This window comes from Ylistrum balloti, unplaced genomic scaffold, assembly GCF_031769215.1.
Source record: "Ylistrum balloti isolate Yb309-2 unplaced genomic scaffold, AGI_CSIRO_Ybal_v1 Utg369578, whole genome shotgun sequence".
In the NCBI taxonomy this organism is placed as follows: domain Eukaryota; kingdom Metazoa; phylum Mollusca; class Bivalvia; order Pectinida; family Pectinidae; genus Ylistrum; species Ylistrum balloti.
The window spans coordinates 168,740-187,781 of NW_026781870.1; the positions used below are offsets into that span (position 1 = coordinate 168,740).

General features: G+C 36.0%; 1 protein-coding gene across 1 annotated transcript; it reads right to left on the reverse strand.

The window, feature by feature from the left end:
• Positions 1-1,771: 1,771 nt before the first annotated feature.
• Positions 1,772-17,300, reverse strand: LOC132543253 (pyrokinin-1 receptor-like). The gene is made up of 2 exons (XM_060206737.1): positions 16,358-17,300; positions 1,772-2,361 (listed from the first exon to the last, which is right to left on the reverse strand). The coding sequence occupies exons 1-2, from the start codon at positions 17,298-17,300 to the stop codon at positions 1,772-1,774; spliced, it is 1,533 nt and encodes a 510-aa protein (XP_060062720.1).
• Between the last annotated feature and the right edge of the window lie 1,742 nt (positions 17,301-19,042).

Below are 19,042 nucleotides of genomic sequence, written 5' to 3' on the forward strand. Positions count from 1 at the left end.
ATGTGCCTGATCATTTTCCTTCACAGAAATTGTATTGCATATGAAGTGCACGTGATGTCAGATATATGGTATTTATAAGTGCACGTGACGTATTTTTCCCTTTGTTAGATATATAATATAAGTGCACGTGATGCATTTTCCCCTTTGTCAGATATATAATATTTATAAGTGCACGTGATGCATTTTCCCCTTTGTCAGATATATAACATTTATAAGTGCAGGTGATGCATTTTCCCCTTTGTCAGATATATAATATTTATAAGTGCACGTGATGCATTTTTCCCTTTGTCAGATATATGATATTTATATGGACGTATGACATGTTTGCCCTTAGTATAGAAATTTTATGGCGGAAGTATTTTCTCTTTAATTCATGATTTTCATAATGATCTGCGATGCATTTTCCTCTAGCTCTATCGTGTTCATAGAGTTCATAGTCTTATCTTGAAACGTGTCTTTTGGAAACATAATTATTCTTTGATTATTAAAGCGCTACAAAATACAAGAAAACTCAACAGCATGTACAACACCTTTTTATATAGAAATCAAAGTTTGAATATTGAAAGTACATTAATCAGTTGTCGTAAAATTGTTCGATCTATCACCGTAACACCGGCTTAATATTATCACACTGGCTTTTATTTCATAACTGCTGATAAAAATTTGAATAAGAACATTTATCACACATTTAATTTTCCTTGAGAATTTTTGTTGTATGATATCACGTTATATCGCATCCAGCATTCTTAACCGCTCATGTGTTCGATATTCTCTCCTGTTGTAAATGCTCTGTTTGCAACTTTGATATGACTAAATTTCTCTTATCAGCTATACTATACACTGCTAACTTCTCTGTTCTAAAAAATGTCTGCTTAGCCTTAATTTCCTATGATGTATCCCCGACTGCAGCTCTGCGTCTCCAAAGCAGGAATAGAGAGACGTCCTTGTAAACTGTTCGTTCTAATACATAGATTTCCTTTTGCAAATGAAACTGCCGGATATACTGAAATATTATTGCTAATGTTCAAGATGTCATGCTGACAGTTTCGAAACCATTAACACCATATATGTATATATACAGAGATATAATTCTGGTTGCAAGGACCACTTTCCATAGCACCATTCCATACATCCTTATGGAGGGTTACGAATGAATCAAATTTCCCGGAACCCGTGCACAGTAATAGACATACGGCGATACTTCCTGTTCGTAGCGGAAGTGCCACAACCTCCATTAGTTTTTTTTTTCTATCTCGTTGTCGGAGACAATGCAACCGATTTGACTGTTCTGCTTGTCATGATATCGCGTGATCAAACAACGGCATGGTCTGCGACTGTTCATGTCCCTCGACTATCTCAAGAATGTGAGCATTACCCACTGCCTCACTTCCTTCGATGAAATACAGCCAAGACGTACTGGATGCCGAAAACACAAAAAGTTCCTTGATTAGAGCTATGTGGTCTGGACATTTTTGTGTCGATGAAATTATTCGATGAGACTTCTAAAGAAATTCATTTTATGTAAGACACCTCAGATCCTTACCCTGGATAACTTCTCCGAGCTGAGAAGACAACCAGAGTAAGGATCCCTTTGTGACGTCAAATTCCTTGATGTTAAGGTTGTCTCTCGCAGACCATGTGACTAGCACTTCAGTAATGAAGTTTGACGACATCAGCCAAAGATGCACACAGAGTTCGTCCTGTGCACCAGAGAGTGCTTTCCTCTGCCGGAACCGAAGACGTACTACAGAGTCCATCAATGGAGATATCCTTAACATACACCAATTACTAGTTCTGCCGTGTTACGGTTGCTGTCATAACACTTGATCTGGAAGAGGACCTCTTGCATATCCTCCTCCCCACACATCTCGTCAGTTGACTTCAGACTGCTTCCACTAATAGAGCGAGTAAGACTCGTTCGCTTTTGACTGGATGTGGAGCCCGAACTGTGAGCGAGAGGTTTGTTGTCTCCGAGCCGTTGAGCCCCCCTCGTAGGGAGCGGCCGACTGAGCGCCCGGCGACCCGCCCCAAGTCCGAGGGGGCCGACCGAAGTGTAGCTCGTCTCCGTGTGGCCATTTCTGTGCACGAATTTGTAGGAAAAATGATTCGGTCGATGTCGTGTAGGTTTGCGACAACACTGCCGCAATAATGTCTGTTTAAACGCTTGTCGAAACTTCAATGACATAATGCTATACAGAACAGGATTTATTGTTCCGCTGATAAAGTAACACACACCTGACAAATAAAATAGTTTCTTGTGAATCTTTAACAGAAATCCCGTCCATTTCGAGATGTAAATCGCCATAAGACGTTCGGCATGGAAAGGCGCCCAGCATACAAAAAACGCCACCACCACGGCCACTGAAATGATACAAGGAACAGCTAGAATTAGTTTTCATATTAAACACATACTGTCATCAACACAAAAAACAATCACCTTCAGTTTTAATACACGGAATACACAAATTAACTAGATATACAAAATATTTGCATTTATAATAACATATCGGGAAAAGCGGTGTGTTTTAAAAACCAAAAATTCTTATCATAGGTTACAGTCCGTGAAAAACTTCGATACATCGAAAAGTTCGCTTAATAAAACTTCGATTCATAAGGTAGTTAGTTTTAATAGTAATATATAGGAATAAAATTTGGGACCGGACAAAAACTTCGATACATCGAGGAATTCGAATCATCGAAGTTGGATTCATAGAAGTTTGACTGTATTTGGGATCTCAACACAGTATTTTATCAGTGTGTGTTTGTGTGAGCGATGTCCAGCCGTCTATGGACTCATCATGCTGAGAGTTCGAGATCCAAATAGAAAAAAAACCACTCGTTTCTATAAGTCACCATCTTTGTTCTGAAGATAAAGGTCTTGGTGTGTATAAAAAGAAAGTAACTACTCGTCAGTTCGATAAATCATTATACTTACAATCTTAATCAATTAGTTGTAAATATCACGTCAAGTAAGTGACCGACCTTCTAGATGTTTTTCAGAAAGTACATGGATGTTTTCAATTAGAAGATTGTAAGTTCTTAACTTGCCGTGTCAACAAGAATGAAGTGATCACGTGACGTTACGGCTACCAAGGAATGAAAGTAGTAACGGAGGACAAGTTAAAAGAAACACGTAAGCAACTAAGGAAAATGATACCGTGTCTTCATGATACTTTTTCCTACTGATTGTTCCTCACTTCCTATCTTTCATACTGAAAGCTAAATATTTCTCTAAATGTTACTAAATTACTGCGGTTCCGTGGAATATAACGATCAAGTGAGCACTGCCATACTTCAGAATCTTCTAATTCGTTTGTCAGTAATCGGGAAATTCGACTAAAAATAAATCTCATACAAACGTTCTCTGTAAAGTATACACATTTTTAATTCTATCTGTGAAGGAATTCAATGAAATAGTGAACTGACATTTGAGCCAGATTTGCAATCGATTACCGGACAAAAATCAAATATAAAATTCGAAGACAAATGATTTACTATGCCATGTCGTGAACAATGGTTTAGAAGGTGATGTAAATCAAGTGTTTATACAGACTCCAGTAAACAAAACACCGAACAAACATCAGGGATACTAGTAAGCTCGCCTCATGAATTATTTCTCGTGGTACTCTAGATATCACATTGTCTGATTGTTCAAAATGAGACAGAAAACAGATGCCCACAATGGCATATTCATTTACTGTGTTTACGTTTGATTATATCCTCGTTTTGAAATGCGTTTTCACTTAGTTCTCTGTTTCGTACTCAAATTAAAAAACGAAAATCGCTCATCATAAACACTGACGTGTCATGAGGTATGGAACTTATTCAACAAAAAGCAACAGCAACGTGTCTAAACTTATATCAGAGAAATGTAGAAATATTCATTTGAAAACCTATAGGAGTATTATTTGATCTCATCTAATGTGTGTATGACTTTTGGCGTCTCTAAGATTAAGGATGTCTAATCGTGTAATACAACCGTTGAAACATTCCGCTCCATTCTCCTCAGGCTTCGTGAATCTGGAACTCGGATGTTCTAGTTTTCTCTCGTCAAACTCACTGGTGTTAAACTGGTCAGAAAATTATCTTTAACCAATCGGAACTTAGATTGAAACCTTTGTTCTGTCATGTGTTTTTTTCTCTAAACATTAAAGTAAATTTTCACAGATGCATATCTCCGCTCCGTGACCCAACAGTGAATTACATTTAACCACCAGTGTGAAGTTAATACTGATACACATGGATTTAATCTGAGAACGTACATTACACATGTACAACAAAAGGTTTACATTGGCACAATTGTTAGCAAAGGTTTAACGAGACAAGGAATCGTGATTGTTGTAATTGTAGCTGAATGATAATTTCTGAAATAATCTGCAAAACGTGCTTGTTCGGATATATTTCTGTTGAAAGTCAAAGAAAAGTGTAGATAAGAGCCATAAGTTAACACTTGAAGAGTATATTAGTAACACTTGTATAACTGTAAATCACTTAGCCTGATATAAAACAGGTAAAAATGCTATCCAGCACGGAGCCGTTACCATTCTAAAGCAAATACCAGTGGTTAGAGAATACCGGTGGCTAGAGACCACATACCAGTGGTTAGTGATTATATATCAGTGGTTAGAGATTACATACCAATGGTTAGAGATTGCATACCAGTGGTTAGAGATTACATACCAATGGTTAGATATTATATATCAGTGGTTAGAGATTACATACCAATGGTTAGATATTATATATCAGGGGTTAGAGATTACATACCAATGGTTAGATATTATATATCAGTGGTTAGAGATTACATACCAGTGGTTAGAGATTACATACCAGTGGTAAGAAATTAAATACCAGTGGTTAGAAATTATATATCAGTGGTTAGAGATTACATACCAATGGTTAGAGATTGCATACCAATGGTTAGATATTATATACCAGTGGTTAGAGATTACATACCAGTGGTTAGAGATTACATACCAGTGGTAAGAAATTAAATACCAGTGGTTAGAAATTATATACCAGTGGTAAAAGATTAAATACCAGTGGTTAGAGATTATATAAAGCCGATACTATTATGTTGTATATACAACTCTAGCAAATACCGATGGCTAGAGAGTTTAATGTCATGTTACCATTCTTTAGTAAATGTATATGTATAGAAGGTAGAGTGAGGTGTTATCATTCTATAGTGAATGCCGTTGGTTAGAGAGTAGGCTGCTTTTCCCGATAGTTAAAGATACCCTATCTCTCCAAGGATCACAGAGATCGTATTCAGCTCGAAAGATAGCCATTTTATGACGTAAGCTAGTCGGAAATACAAACACTATTAGTCTATAACATCATGGTTGTTATAAGTGGGAAAACAACATTACCAATACATTATGTATATTTATACTTTGTATGAAACACTCTGTGTCCATAACATTGCGGATATTACAATAAGCAACATCTTGGGCTTCTTTCATGACAAACGTAATGATGTTAGCCGGGAAAACATCCAGACTTCATAACAGATTTAAAACACGACAAAAATGATAATATCGAAGATAAGTGTTACTGTCATGGTCACATTCGCACGACAACTTACTCAAGCGCCGTTCCAACATGTCAATATCATTTGAAAACGATGTCAGATACTGATATTGGCGAGGTATCGGTAGAAGATGTAATCGTTTGGGACGAATATGGACTACTGTATACATATATCTGGATTTGTTTTATTTGTCTGTAATATACATTGGCTTGTCAATATATCCAGTGCTTGATTAGCACGTACCATGCTGACTATGTAGATAAGAATGAAAAAATCTGACAATCGATCTATACCTCTGCAAGTTATATATCTAAAAAAAGCACTTCTGATTTTTTTTTTTATTTACTGGTGGTAGACATAACTGAGGGAGGTTTAGTTCTCGAGGTTTGACGTAACCTGTGTGTCACGTTTTTAAAAAAAAAACATCGACTTGACGCTTTTCTGAAATTATCATTTATTTGAAAATTACGAAAGTTATAAAATTATGGGGAAAGCGACCTTCATATCCAGATTTTGACATTTCTTTCAAGTTTGGTTTACCTCAGTCGCTTCCTAGGCTTAACAATAGGCCATTAACACCATTTACGAGTCCTAGAAGGACGGGACATTTATAATAATGCGATTAAGGTTTTTTTTTTTTTTTTACTTTACTGTATCTAATTCTAAATTTGTTTATGAAAGATGCATTTTAGATTAAAAAGAGAGACACAAATCGCTATAGGCAACCGACACAACACTGACATGAAAGTAAGATGTCCATCATATCATGAACGTCATTGTTTAATTACAAATATATTGATTTAACAAATATATGGCTATATGCCATGCAATAATTTTATTATTATTAAAACATATATTACCTACAATCAGAAGAGCTTATTTATACAGGAATTGTTATCGTTATATGTTTTGTATAGCACTATGGTAGCAATATCACCAAGGTATAATGTATGTTATTGAAAAATATTTATTTTTTTTGTTGCCATTGCTGGGTGACATACTATTTATCTGTGCCTACACTGTATTTATAACCACTGTATTCTACCATACAACTCATTGTTTAAATAACGCTTCGGTGCAAAATGTAAACTGAAAATATAAGTTGTCTAGTATAGCGCCATAGACTCCGGACGTCTCAGAGATATCGATTATGTTGCGTCCCGAAGAAGAATTTACAATTTACTTAGTACATTCACGTACTATAAAGCAAAATTAGAACGTTCCAGTGACTATGCATGTTCTCATTTTATTTTCTAAGAGATGAAATCTGAAGTGCAATTCCTTTATGATTCATCAACAGAGATATAGAGAGACATCTATCGGCAAAAGTCATTAAAGGGAGATAATAAGTCAGAAACGACTGCATCATCTGGTAGATACTATTTTCTTAAACAGAAAATAATTAATAGATGTCGGTATTGGTGGAATATGTTTTCTATCATAGTGCTTGTTATTAGCTTAAAAGATGTTCCGTGATATGTTTAAGTGGTAAACTTTGCCAATAACACGCTAGAAATGTTAATGATGAATCACACCAGTTAGAATAATACCTTGATCGCGAGAAAAAAATATACATGGCAACTACACAAACAGTTCAAGTGTTTTCGATAAAGGAATCGCTATGTTATCTACGAAAGCTGTAGTGTTTTGTTTACATCATGCATGTATCTCGCGGTAAGACATATGTTTCCTTCGAGAAATACATCACTCAAAGGGCAAGTGGTTCATTTAAGTCGACTCTGTACACAGAAGAAATAGCGACAGAAGCAACTGTAGTATATATAGATAGATAGTCGGAATGTCGCTATATCGATACAAATACCTCCTCGCTGAGGAATTGCCCATGAGGCCCTTTCTCGATGCACCATTAGCAAGTTAAACGCTCCAGTTCCGCATCAAAATATACAAGATTAAAAAAATGAATATTTACAATGGGAGGGTAGAGTGAGGTATATTGGTGTACTGTCTACACATGATTTTCCTTTTGCGCGTGTCACGTATATACCACAATACCGCCTGTACTTGCAAACATTACAGGCGTAAACACTTGCGTTTACATGTGAAATATTGCTTCATTTCATATAAATTACATCACTGCACTTAACGTGTAAAAATATATATGAAACCTTGTCATGTCATCAAATGAATCTAATACAACCACGTGTTCTAGTACCACACGTGTGAAAAGTACTCGAACACGGTCCCGCGTGCCATAACACCGTCAAGACAGTCATCAAGCTTCACTGCACGTGCAAAGGTAAGAAACATTTCGCAACCATCAAATTCATGTATCCTTTACCAACAAAAGTTTATGTATGTAATGAGCACAATGCATGTGTGCAGCATATGAGTATAGGTACCTGTACAGGTATAAACACCGCACGTTACAGAAACATGTCACAACACCACCATTATCGCTGCCAACAATGATTTCATGCATATATTGGACGTATAAATATGCACGTGTGTACTATGATAACGCTTACAAACCAGTACCATTCTACACTATTTATATAACTATGTGTATTGCGACACCACTTTCCTAGCTCAAGACATCGATTTAATGTAATAACCATCATACCGTTTGTACCGTCCCGACCTGTCAAAGTAAATAACCCAGCATAGATATCATTTCTCACAATTATTACACAACGACGGAAAAGTTCTACCTACAAGGCCACTGCGCACTGTATGATAGACACAAACCCCTTTAATGCTGAACATATGGCGCTAAATTTTGATCATAACTATTCTTTAAATAATTCTTAAATTAATGAGTCTATTTTTATGCAGTAATACAAAAGGGAAACTGGGCTCCAATTCAGCATGAAGAGATTTTAATGTATGTTAGGATATATCAAAATAAAAGGGAAGACAACATAGCCATCAATGATAAACTGTTAGAGAACCCTGTTTTCCAGACGGGATTGTGTTTTTTGTTAATAAACTATGTCATTATTTTTTCCTATTGATTCATATACATGTAGTTCCTAGCTAAAACATATGTAAATACTCAACAAAAGGAAAGAACGATTTAAATAACATTTAAGTAGGAGAAAATGCGCGAATAATTCTACGTTTACTGTTTGTCTTTTTACATCTCATTTTCTTCTGTAAATCACACCTTTATCACTGTCGACTGCTGATTTTTTTCCATGAACTTACGGACAGACTCTATATACGTAATGTCATAATTTTTTTTCATCATTTCATCGTCAAGTCTTACATGTTAGTGTGTGTGCGTGTGTGAGTGATTTGGTTCTGTCCTTGAAAAAAGCGTAAATGGAACTTATTGAAAATATCTTTATTTGGCTTGAATGTCATTTATGAATTAACTTTAATGAAGTTCCTTAAGACTCGCATTCCTGATATTCTGTAAGACCATTGTCAATGTAGATAGTTTAGTAATAGGCACAGCAAGACGCACTGGATATCAGTTTCCTATACAGTTCACTACTGACTGTAGCCAGCAAATCCGTCCAGGAATCGTGTAAAGAATATGCCTGTTGCATGTCGTAACTGGCGACAAATTGTGGGGCACCTCTCGAAGATCTAGAATGGTTTCTGTGAAGCCAGTTGTAGTCCACTGCATGTTAGTAGGAGACTATCAAATTAATCAAGGACTTTCTTCAATGTTTTCTACCAAGGGGACGCAAATGAAGTCTAGATAGATGTGGTGCCCCTGTTGTAGTGTTTGGAGTCATGATGTTTTCATTTCTTTCCTGTTTTGTTTGTTCTTTCTGTATTTCATTCCCCACTATTATTGTCCCTCTTGGCACCCGTTCTCATGTGTATGTATTTTCAAAGAGTGAATCCCTATTTAAAAAAGAAAACTCGAAACGAAACTGCAGCCGTCAGTTTCTGCAAAGCTAACACATCACTTATATTAATTAGTGTCACATATATTTAATAATAACAAACAAGGTTTTGAAGAATTGTTAACGTGACATTCTAGAATAGAAGATAAGGTTAATACAGTTAATGGGAGTTAAATATCAGTCAACCCTGTTCGGAATGGCCTAAAATATTCGAGTAAGAAATAGTTTTATCGGAACTCTGTAGAACTAGACGTGCTCATTAAATAATTGGGTGATTGTAGTAAAAGGAGAAAGTCCTCCAGAGCATGACGTGTACAGCAAATCACACTTAATAATGACATGTAACAGTCGCCGTTTTTGCCAGATTTTTCAGGGGCTGTTGCTCGAGGTACCATTCCCGGAGCGTGGTGCCATATATTTTTTTTTCAATATTTTGATTATAGAAGCAATCGTTTATTGTATCGTGGAATAGTTTGGGAATATAAAAAGCGACAGAAATGTTGTAAAATGTGATAATTATTCATTTAAGATGAATTTATTAATATAAAAGTACATAACATTTCCCAGTCATATCCGTGAGCCGTTTACAGAGTTGTATTGTGACTGTTAAGGAACGACAACTCTGGTAGAGATTAACTGACGATATGTGACGTGACACTGCGAGATCTCGTGGAGTTCCCGTGACAGTTTGGCGCGAATCCTCACGACTGCGATTTCTTGACTTCTAACTGCGAGCACAGACGTGATTAAAAAAAGTTCCCGGAGGATTCAGTGTGTAAACCACACTGAAATTCTCTGTGTTATCATGATGTCAATTGCTGAGATCAAACGTGCCATTCAAGAAAATACAACTAACGTCTTAACATATTATCGACGTTTTAAAAGACGGGAAGCCTAAGCTTGTAACATTTTTCGTCTAATCTGATTTTTCATTTTATCGACGTTAGCGCACGCGTACCAATTTTAGAGGATCAGATTTAAGTGTTATCTGATTACACTGAATTAGGTTCAGCTGTCTAAAAGTAGAGACATGTGTAAGCTGTGTGCCAAAATTGCATTTGAAGGCGGGAAAACCCCCATGTTTTGGTGTATTTTACTCAAGGTAGCAACTCTGATGATCTGTAAGAAATGATATATGACACTCATCCAAGAAATTTTTTTCTGATATTTGGTATTTGAGTATAATTCATTGAAATTACCTATCCTACTTTGCCAAAATAGAAAACTTATTTTCTCTTTCAGTTTAAGGTCGAATAAGGCGGTTACGCGCTTTACCTCTTTTTCTTACCACTGAGTGTAAAACAAAAAATGCTTGCACACTCATCCGATAATTTTGACAATTAATTGGCAAAAGCAGACACATACACTTGGTTACATGAGAAATATACAGGAGGCTATGAACATCCCTACACGTGTTATTAAATAACATATGAAAGCATGTCTATTGCTGTAAATATAGATATCGTTGGTTATCAATTAACGAGAATCGCCGTTACATTGCCGACACGGTGAAACGTTTAAGAACAAACAGGATGTTCCGTTTACTGTTTACATTATGGTATATCGTGCACGTGTTCTGCAATGAAGACTAACACAGGGAAAACTGTCATGGAGCAGAGGACATTCATATTATGGTGTACAAACTATGAATATTATCTCAATATATCCCCATCAAAATTCTGGTATCAAGATCTCAAAGGAACCACACCCTGACTATATATTCGATTAACATCTTAAAAATAGGCTAGGCTATGTAATCAATACATAAATATGTAAAAGTAGACCAGGACAGCAGTTCGTTCAGTCAAATACATCGTAAAAAGAGATTTGTGTTGAACGGAAACACCAAAGATAAAATGTACTTTCTGAAGTACATGAATTAAGTCTTAGACTAACTTAACCTTTCTTCAGGTATAAATAATACAAGTACAAAATGTACCTATAACACACACTGAAATTGGATTTCTGGTATAAAAAATTTAGGCAAAAGTTACTTCATACAATGTATTATCACAATAAACATTTAGTTGCACTATAACAATCAATAGACACACCCATATATATACGTGTATGTTTACTCATCAAATCACACAATTCGGAAAAGGACTTCAGTTCTTTGTGTTTGATTTACTATTGTCGTAACCCCAACTCCCTACCCTGTCTGCTTTCAAATCGAAAAAAATCAACAACAACAAAATAAACGACAAAAAATGTACGGAAGTTTACTGCTAACTCTGCCAACAACTGTCAAACTAGGCTTTAAATTCAAATCTTTCGCTTTTTATTCATGCCTTATCGATAATTTCGTAAATCCTCTCGCTGCATGTTCATAACAGTCTGCCAATTAGCGATGACAAATGTAATCTGTATTGTGTCCCAGTGACTGCATGAGTTACGCAATTTGGTTGCATTTCTGGAATAACAACATACGCTGTCACCTCTTTTGGTGATAACAAAGAATTCAGTAACATTGAAAAATACTACAATGGGCGAAAAGTCAACGCTGCAAAGATTGCAAGCACTTTAGCTAAAAGCCATTGGCATTACTTTGGTTATTTTTCGTTGATTTACTGTCTAAAAACTACATTTAATGTTTTAGGTAATCGAATCGAATTGAATGGCGCCGAATCTGAAGGAAAATAGCGTATAATTTATCATTCGAAATTGGGTTTGGGCAATTTTACTTAAATTGTTAAAATACGTAAACCCGTAAAATGTTAACATTCTTTATGGCGCATGGCTGTCACAAACATAAACGATTTGTATGTTTCATTTAATTTCGTGATAAATCTGTAGACCTGTAATGTGAAATCTGCTGTGTTTAGGAATATCGGGTCTATTTTGTCTACTATCTGTACCATAGAAACCCATGCATTTATGCATTTCATTAAAGAAAGTTAAGTTTACTTTGTTAATAGTCAATGGTACTTGACCCTACATTATGCATGTTTTGAATGTTTACGTAAAAGCAAACCTGTTTTCTTTTGAAAAATGATGTGTGATTTTTTTTTCGTCAAAGTACCTCGAACTTTGAGAAATGAATATAAAATCTGCGTTACCTGTCCTAATCACTTTAAAATTGTGTACAGTTATTTAAAGGAAAGTGTGAATAATTAATGTAACATTTCACTTTAGGTTTTTTCTTGTTTAAATATATTTTATTGCCGTTAAGCAAAAGGATTGGGCACAAGTTACAATAACATTAACATTAACGCCCTTTTCTTTAGAAGTAAAACAATTACATATACACATTTCAAGATGGCTCAAAATCAATATAAACATATTATTTTCAGTTCAGAGAGAGAGAGAGAGAGAGAGAGAGAGAGAGAGAGATTTACTCAAATTCATGGCTAAATAAATATATTCTTACAAAATACATCTGAAATATATCTTACACTATATTTTACATTTAACCGCACCAACCGAATCATGTTCTCACACAACACAATCATGCTCGCAAGCCATGAAAATTCGGACACCAAATTAAACTAATTGGAAAGAAATAATTGTGCGATTTCATAGAAAGACACAAGAACATGGAACGTGACCTATCTAAAACTGGCGAATACTTAATATGCACTGTTGGACATATATATAAATCCTTATTATCATCATTTGAGTAGTCTTCATGGCCAAATAATAATTTATCTAAACTTAACGGTAAATATTTATGAAGGTTCTGAACAGGCCAGACGTTGGTAGTTAAATCTACCACATGCAAAGAAGAAATGATGAGCATTTTCATAAGGATATCCACATGCACAAGAAGGAGAGTCGATTAGATTAATGTTGAAAAGATCTTCATTTAAAGGACTGCATTTATGGCGGAGTTTGGTTAATAAAATATCTAGCTTACGATCTCCAACTAGGTAGTAATCAGGTACATTAAATGTTTCATTTTGGGTTTTTTACTCATTGATACGAAAGGGGATTTTAAGCTAAAATGTAATATTTCGGTGAATTTTGAGACTTTGTAATATTTAAGGTGTGATATCACCATGGGAACTGTATCAGTAGCGAAATAATTAGTGTTTCTTACACATAATACTTATTTGTTATCATGAAATATGAACGTGACTATATTCGTATCACTCTTTGGATGGCAAAATTTCCGATTATTGTGTACTTTGAACTCAACGATGCTTGCCTTATCACAATTACGTTTGGTTCCTGTTCAATATTGGTAGAAGAGCCAACCACAACACTGTTTTAATTTAATAGTTCCCGGAGATGGCCATTTCAAAAACGAAAAATGTCCGTTGTTCCTTTTCATATTGAAATAGTAGATTATGTGTACGCTTGTAAATTTGATTTTATTGTCAATGTTGAAATATAAATAAAATATGAGGCGCCAGCGTCATAATGTATGAAAATAACGAAATTCATTAAATCATAGGGCTAGTGCACCTCCCCATCTACATTTTCGCATTTCTTTCTATCAATTTTTGTTTTCCCCAGACGCCTGCTAAGTTTCTAAATTTAGGCCACTATCGCCGACAAGTCCTAAAAGAACAAAACAGTTTATTGGTCACTTTAATTTGTAATTTTGCTCTATTCTATCTCAATCGAAATTGTTTTTGAAAGATGCTATCCACTCGTGTCTTTTGTACAACCCTTTCCTTATCAACTAGCAAAAAAGAAAAGGAAGCCATGCTTGACAATTAGATATGTATTTCAGTACGATGTGGTCATTGTTTGACCTATTTTGCGGTAATGTCTACAATGTTAGGGTGGGACGGTGTTAACTGTAATTTACAACAAAATGTCCGGTACATAATCAGGAAATGATAATACGAAAATACGATATGAGTACGTGTATTACAAAAGGTGGAGGGTCGTTAAAACAAGGAGAAACCTATTATGATTGTACTTCCGGTATCGATACATGATGTATGGGTTTAGTATGGTGTATACGTTTAATGTGAACGCATGTTTCTGAGCAAATTCTGAATGGTGTGTACTTTAAGGTATCCATGCCTATTGGCGTATTTTCTGTACAATGATTTGAAGTAATTATTGCTGAAAATAAAGATTAAGTTATTCTTAATTTACAGGTTCAAATAGAGTTTTATCCATGGTACAATTTACATTATATTTTCATTTGTCAGAATTACTTCTAAGATAACAGCAAAAAATAAAAGCGAAAAAAATCACACAAACATACAAAGAATCAACAAATGAAATGATGAAACGATTTGAACAAGACTATAATTTTTAGGACTGGATATGAATAAAAAAGATCATTCTGACAACACATAATACGTAAGTTTGATATCCGAGTGTATACCTACAGCAATATACTTCTGACGTGAATAAGTGTAACTTCTGAGAATTCACTTAATGGTAATTGTATTGCCATTCCACGACTTCTAGAGGGTTTGCACGTCCTTGTATTAAGTAGAACATCTCTATAATGTTGAAGCCTGTACCATCAAACGAACACTCTGATTCCTTTGATAAAACTTACACCTGTCAGATAAGATATCTTGTTGAGAGATGGCATGGGATTACTGGGCCAACCTAATTTAGATGATGTTAACACATCGTTGTAACAGATTGGAAACACATTATAATTCTTCTGATACTATCTCCGTTGCTCTCTCCCTCCTTGTTCTGCAGTTATGTTATTATAAAGGTAGAGATTACCAATGTAAACACATTTAGGAAAGGGTGTTTTACTAAATTCTTCACCTTGAAGCGAATTAGATTTTTTTCTCAGTAGTTTCCATTATGGTGGTACCCGTTTTTCCAACTGTGTGGATTGATGAAATTTTCTTTTGCTTGAAAGTTCGTTTTATTAGAAAATGATGGCTAAATAATGCCGATATGATAAGAATCAATGAATTTTCCGTCATTATACCTAATCACTATTAATTGTGATTCAGTCAGATGTACTACCAGACAAAATGATATAAAAAGACGGTTTTATTAGAGACCGTGCATGTTAATGTTTTCTAAAGCCAGACTACGCATATTGATAATGAGTTTGGATATTGTGTATAATGCTACAGGGCCTCGACACTGCAAACAACAGCTCCTCCTTAATCTTATTCTGGTGCGATATGAGACTAATGCATTCTCCGTCGCAATATCCCATCACCAGGTACTGTAAAATCACTAGGTATTCGCGGGGGTTTATTTTCGTTGATACCGTAGGTTTTCTTCACTGACGGTTACAAACTGGCGTATACTTTAAGTAGTGATTGATTTCGTGATTACAATTCATTCACGAGATCAAGTGGTTTTGAAATACAAATATTTTGAAAACTAAACTGGAGAATTCGTTCTCACGGAGAATTATACTACCTGGAACCAGCTCCCCGAACTAGATGTCGTCATGACATTTGATACCCCAAAACAGTTCAAATCAGGCTAAAAACATTGGAAACGTACATAGAAATCAAATTTGAACTACATGAATTATTCAGCGGGACCAGAGATTGAAGAAAAATTTGTGATAGGTCAGAGAAGTGGACGGCCTATATAAAGACCTTGACGTGATTTTTTCATGATTTCGTCCTATCTTTCTAAAATCAAACATAATATAAGTTTCGGCACATGCTGTCGATAGCTGGTAAGACGCCATTACACCCACCGCTATCACTATACCACATTTTCTCTTGTGTCTCTCTATTCTGTTTTGCAGTTACTAGACATCTTCTACCTTTTCTTGCAGACACACAGATGTCTGATTCGGTTGATCAGATTTCTGATTTTGAAATTTGGAAATAGAAATTTAAGGAACTACGAATACATTTGTTTGAGAAAGAAAATCTGGCCTAAGGTTTCTCTGCCGATGATAAATACTGATTTCCTCGAGTGCTTGAAGGAAAATCGGGATCAAGGAAGTTTTGGAATATCTGACTTATTATGGTCTACGTTTGTTCACGAATAGCTTCTTTTGATTTCAAACCACAATATTTTTTATCTTTTATGGCATTATTATGACGATGTCTTGATAAAGAATAAATAAACTCGTATACAACAGTTTCATACCGTTTATACTTACCCAGCATCTTTAGAACAGAGCGGCGCGCCCGCGCCTGTTGTTGCGCGTGGAGTTCTACACCACGCAGATGTTCCTTACTGGATGAATCCATTGATCCCCGACTGAGTGTAGATCTCCGGATGGTGATGGCGATGAGAGTATAAAGGACGGTGATGAAGGTCATTGGTACGGCAAAGAAAATAATGGCCGACACCTGGAACGTCCATTTGATGCCTTCTTGGGCTTTGAATGTACACATAGCTGACTGTATGACGGTGCTGTTCCAGGGGTCGGGGATGTACACCACTCCATATTGTATCGCTTGGGGGATTGCACATATTGTCGACAGACACCACGTGCAGAATATCACGCGCACAGCCCGATATAAACTGGACATTCTTTGAGCCTTCATTGGAAAACATATTGCAACATACCGTTCCACAGTGAATGCCGTTATAGTTAAAATCGACGTAAACGTCGAAATTTCGGCGAAAAGCACTCGTGCCACGCAAAATGCTTCGCCGAATATCCATGGATACAATGACCATATTGTATAAAGATCCGGGGGAAGGCCTATAAGTAACAAAAGTAGATCAGCCACAGCCAGATTAAACAAATAATAATTTGTAGCTGTGTGCATGAACTTATTTTTTGCTATTACAATGCACGTGCACACATTTCCAAAAACTCCTGTGCAAAAGAGAATGCAGTATATAAGAGTGATACTGATGACTGTTGGTAAATCATCTCTTCTTGGTTCCAACTGTTGTGCGAGGTAGCGCCACACGTCGAAACTATCGTCATCCGAAAGTACGTTTGTAGACGCATTTCCGTATCTTGACTCGTTGAAGATGGTGGATAGGTGTTTCCTAAACAGATCCTTACAGTCCGGTCCTTCATTGCGGTCTATGTGCAATGTTCTGTTTTTAACAAGGCCCAAACACACCCTTATCGCGGGGTGCATCGTTTTGTGGGATGAGGTGAAGAGGATTCGCCCTGGGACAGCGGACTACCAGCTCCTCGTCCCGGGACCCTGGTATTTATCTACAACACAAGTGGATGCGGAAGTCGTAATTCAGACTAAATCAATATGACAATATTACGAAATATGATCTCTTCGGAATTTCTACTGACTGAACAGATTGTCGTAAGATGGACTGATACCTGACTTTGCTCTACATTTGTTATCAGCCATCATAACAAACATCGGCTTCACGAGCAGATGACCATTGATATAACTCTCATAAACAGATATAACTCTCATAAACATGGGATTGGTCAATTTAAATTTAATGATCGCTTCGGTTATACAATATAGGATCAGAGACAAGCAGTAATATGCTGATCTATAATCGAAATCGTCAATGACGATGTTCCTAAAATGTCAGATGAGTAAGTCAGGCGCGCACGTGCATTGCGTGCGATTGAGTTAACATTCATATCAGCATGCCAACGAAGTAGAAAGTTTACTCACAATGAAACCGTATTAGCGACGTCGCCTAGACAATTGCGGTCAAGTACGAAAACATAGTTTTGAAATAGGTCAGTGTCCGTTGTTGATAAAGTGAAATACAGGAAATTTCCTACTTGACGGAGCTTTAACAGCTTCAGTCAAATGGAAAACCGTTGGCGTCGGCGTTTGCCCGCAGAGAAATAAACGTCATTCATACATGGTCGTCTGCTTGAAAGAATTAAACTTAGTAACAGATAGAGACAACACAAACAAGCGCGCGCGCTAATCAGAACACTGACGTCATTCCAACACACCGGAAGTATTTAGAAACTATTACGGAAATTGGTCGTGACGTGACAATTTATTTTTCAATTTTACAAAATTTCCTCCATTTTCATATAACACTAAGTTCATTAAAATTCAGACATACTAGAGTGAACGAATCATTCTCCACGACTGCTTTGTGTTCCACTTACCTATTTTTGAAACACCATTTATAAACTTTGATCAACTAAGCGCGGAAAGGTACTTCATATAACGACCTGTCAAAATTTCTAAAAGTTGTCCGTTTTTTATTTTCTGTTCATAAGATATGCTTTAATGTTCTTAATAAAGGCACTGCTTATTGCCAAGTGTAATAAAATGTTGACCAATATCACTGTCCTTGATACTTGTTGCAATCGCCTGAAATACCCTAGAGGCTCCCTCCTCCAATATAATTCCTGATATAACGTAAAATCAATAAAGTTGACAGCAATTACAGACCCACTTACAGCCAACAGATTTGATAAATGGCCGTAATTTTATCGTCTTTAATGCTGCTTAGTGACGATAATTATTGTTATTTCGTATCGAAAATAGGTAAAAAAAATGTGGAAATAAGCAAAGTTCATTGTCATAGCTTGAAATTAATTAATCATTATTTCACATGAAAAATTGACCAAAAAAACCTGACATTCTTGGAAAGTAACAAAAAAGTATTTTGATGTATAAAAAACCTTTTCTGCTTTGGCTTTCATACACATTAGCAGTCAGAAAATGGATGATAGGTCTCCGTTGTTCAGGTAAGTTTGTTTTACATCCTTGCATCAGCTTAGGTCATATGTGTTCATGGATGATGCGATATCTCAAAAGTTGCTTTTACTTCAGCATTGAACTGCTCTCATTTGACATTCATAGGTTTATGAACGCCAATTTGACAAAGAAAATTGCCGCTCCACGATGAATTTGCCTTTGTCCAGTTGACCGTCATA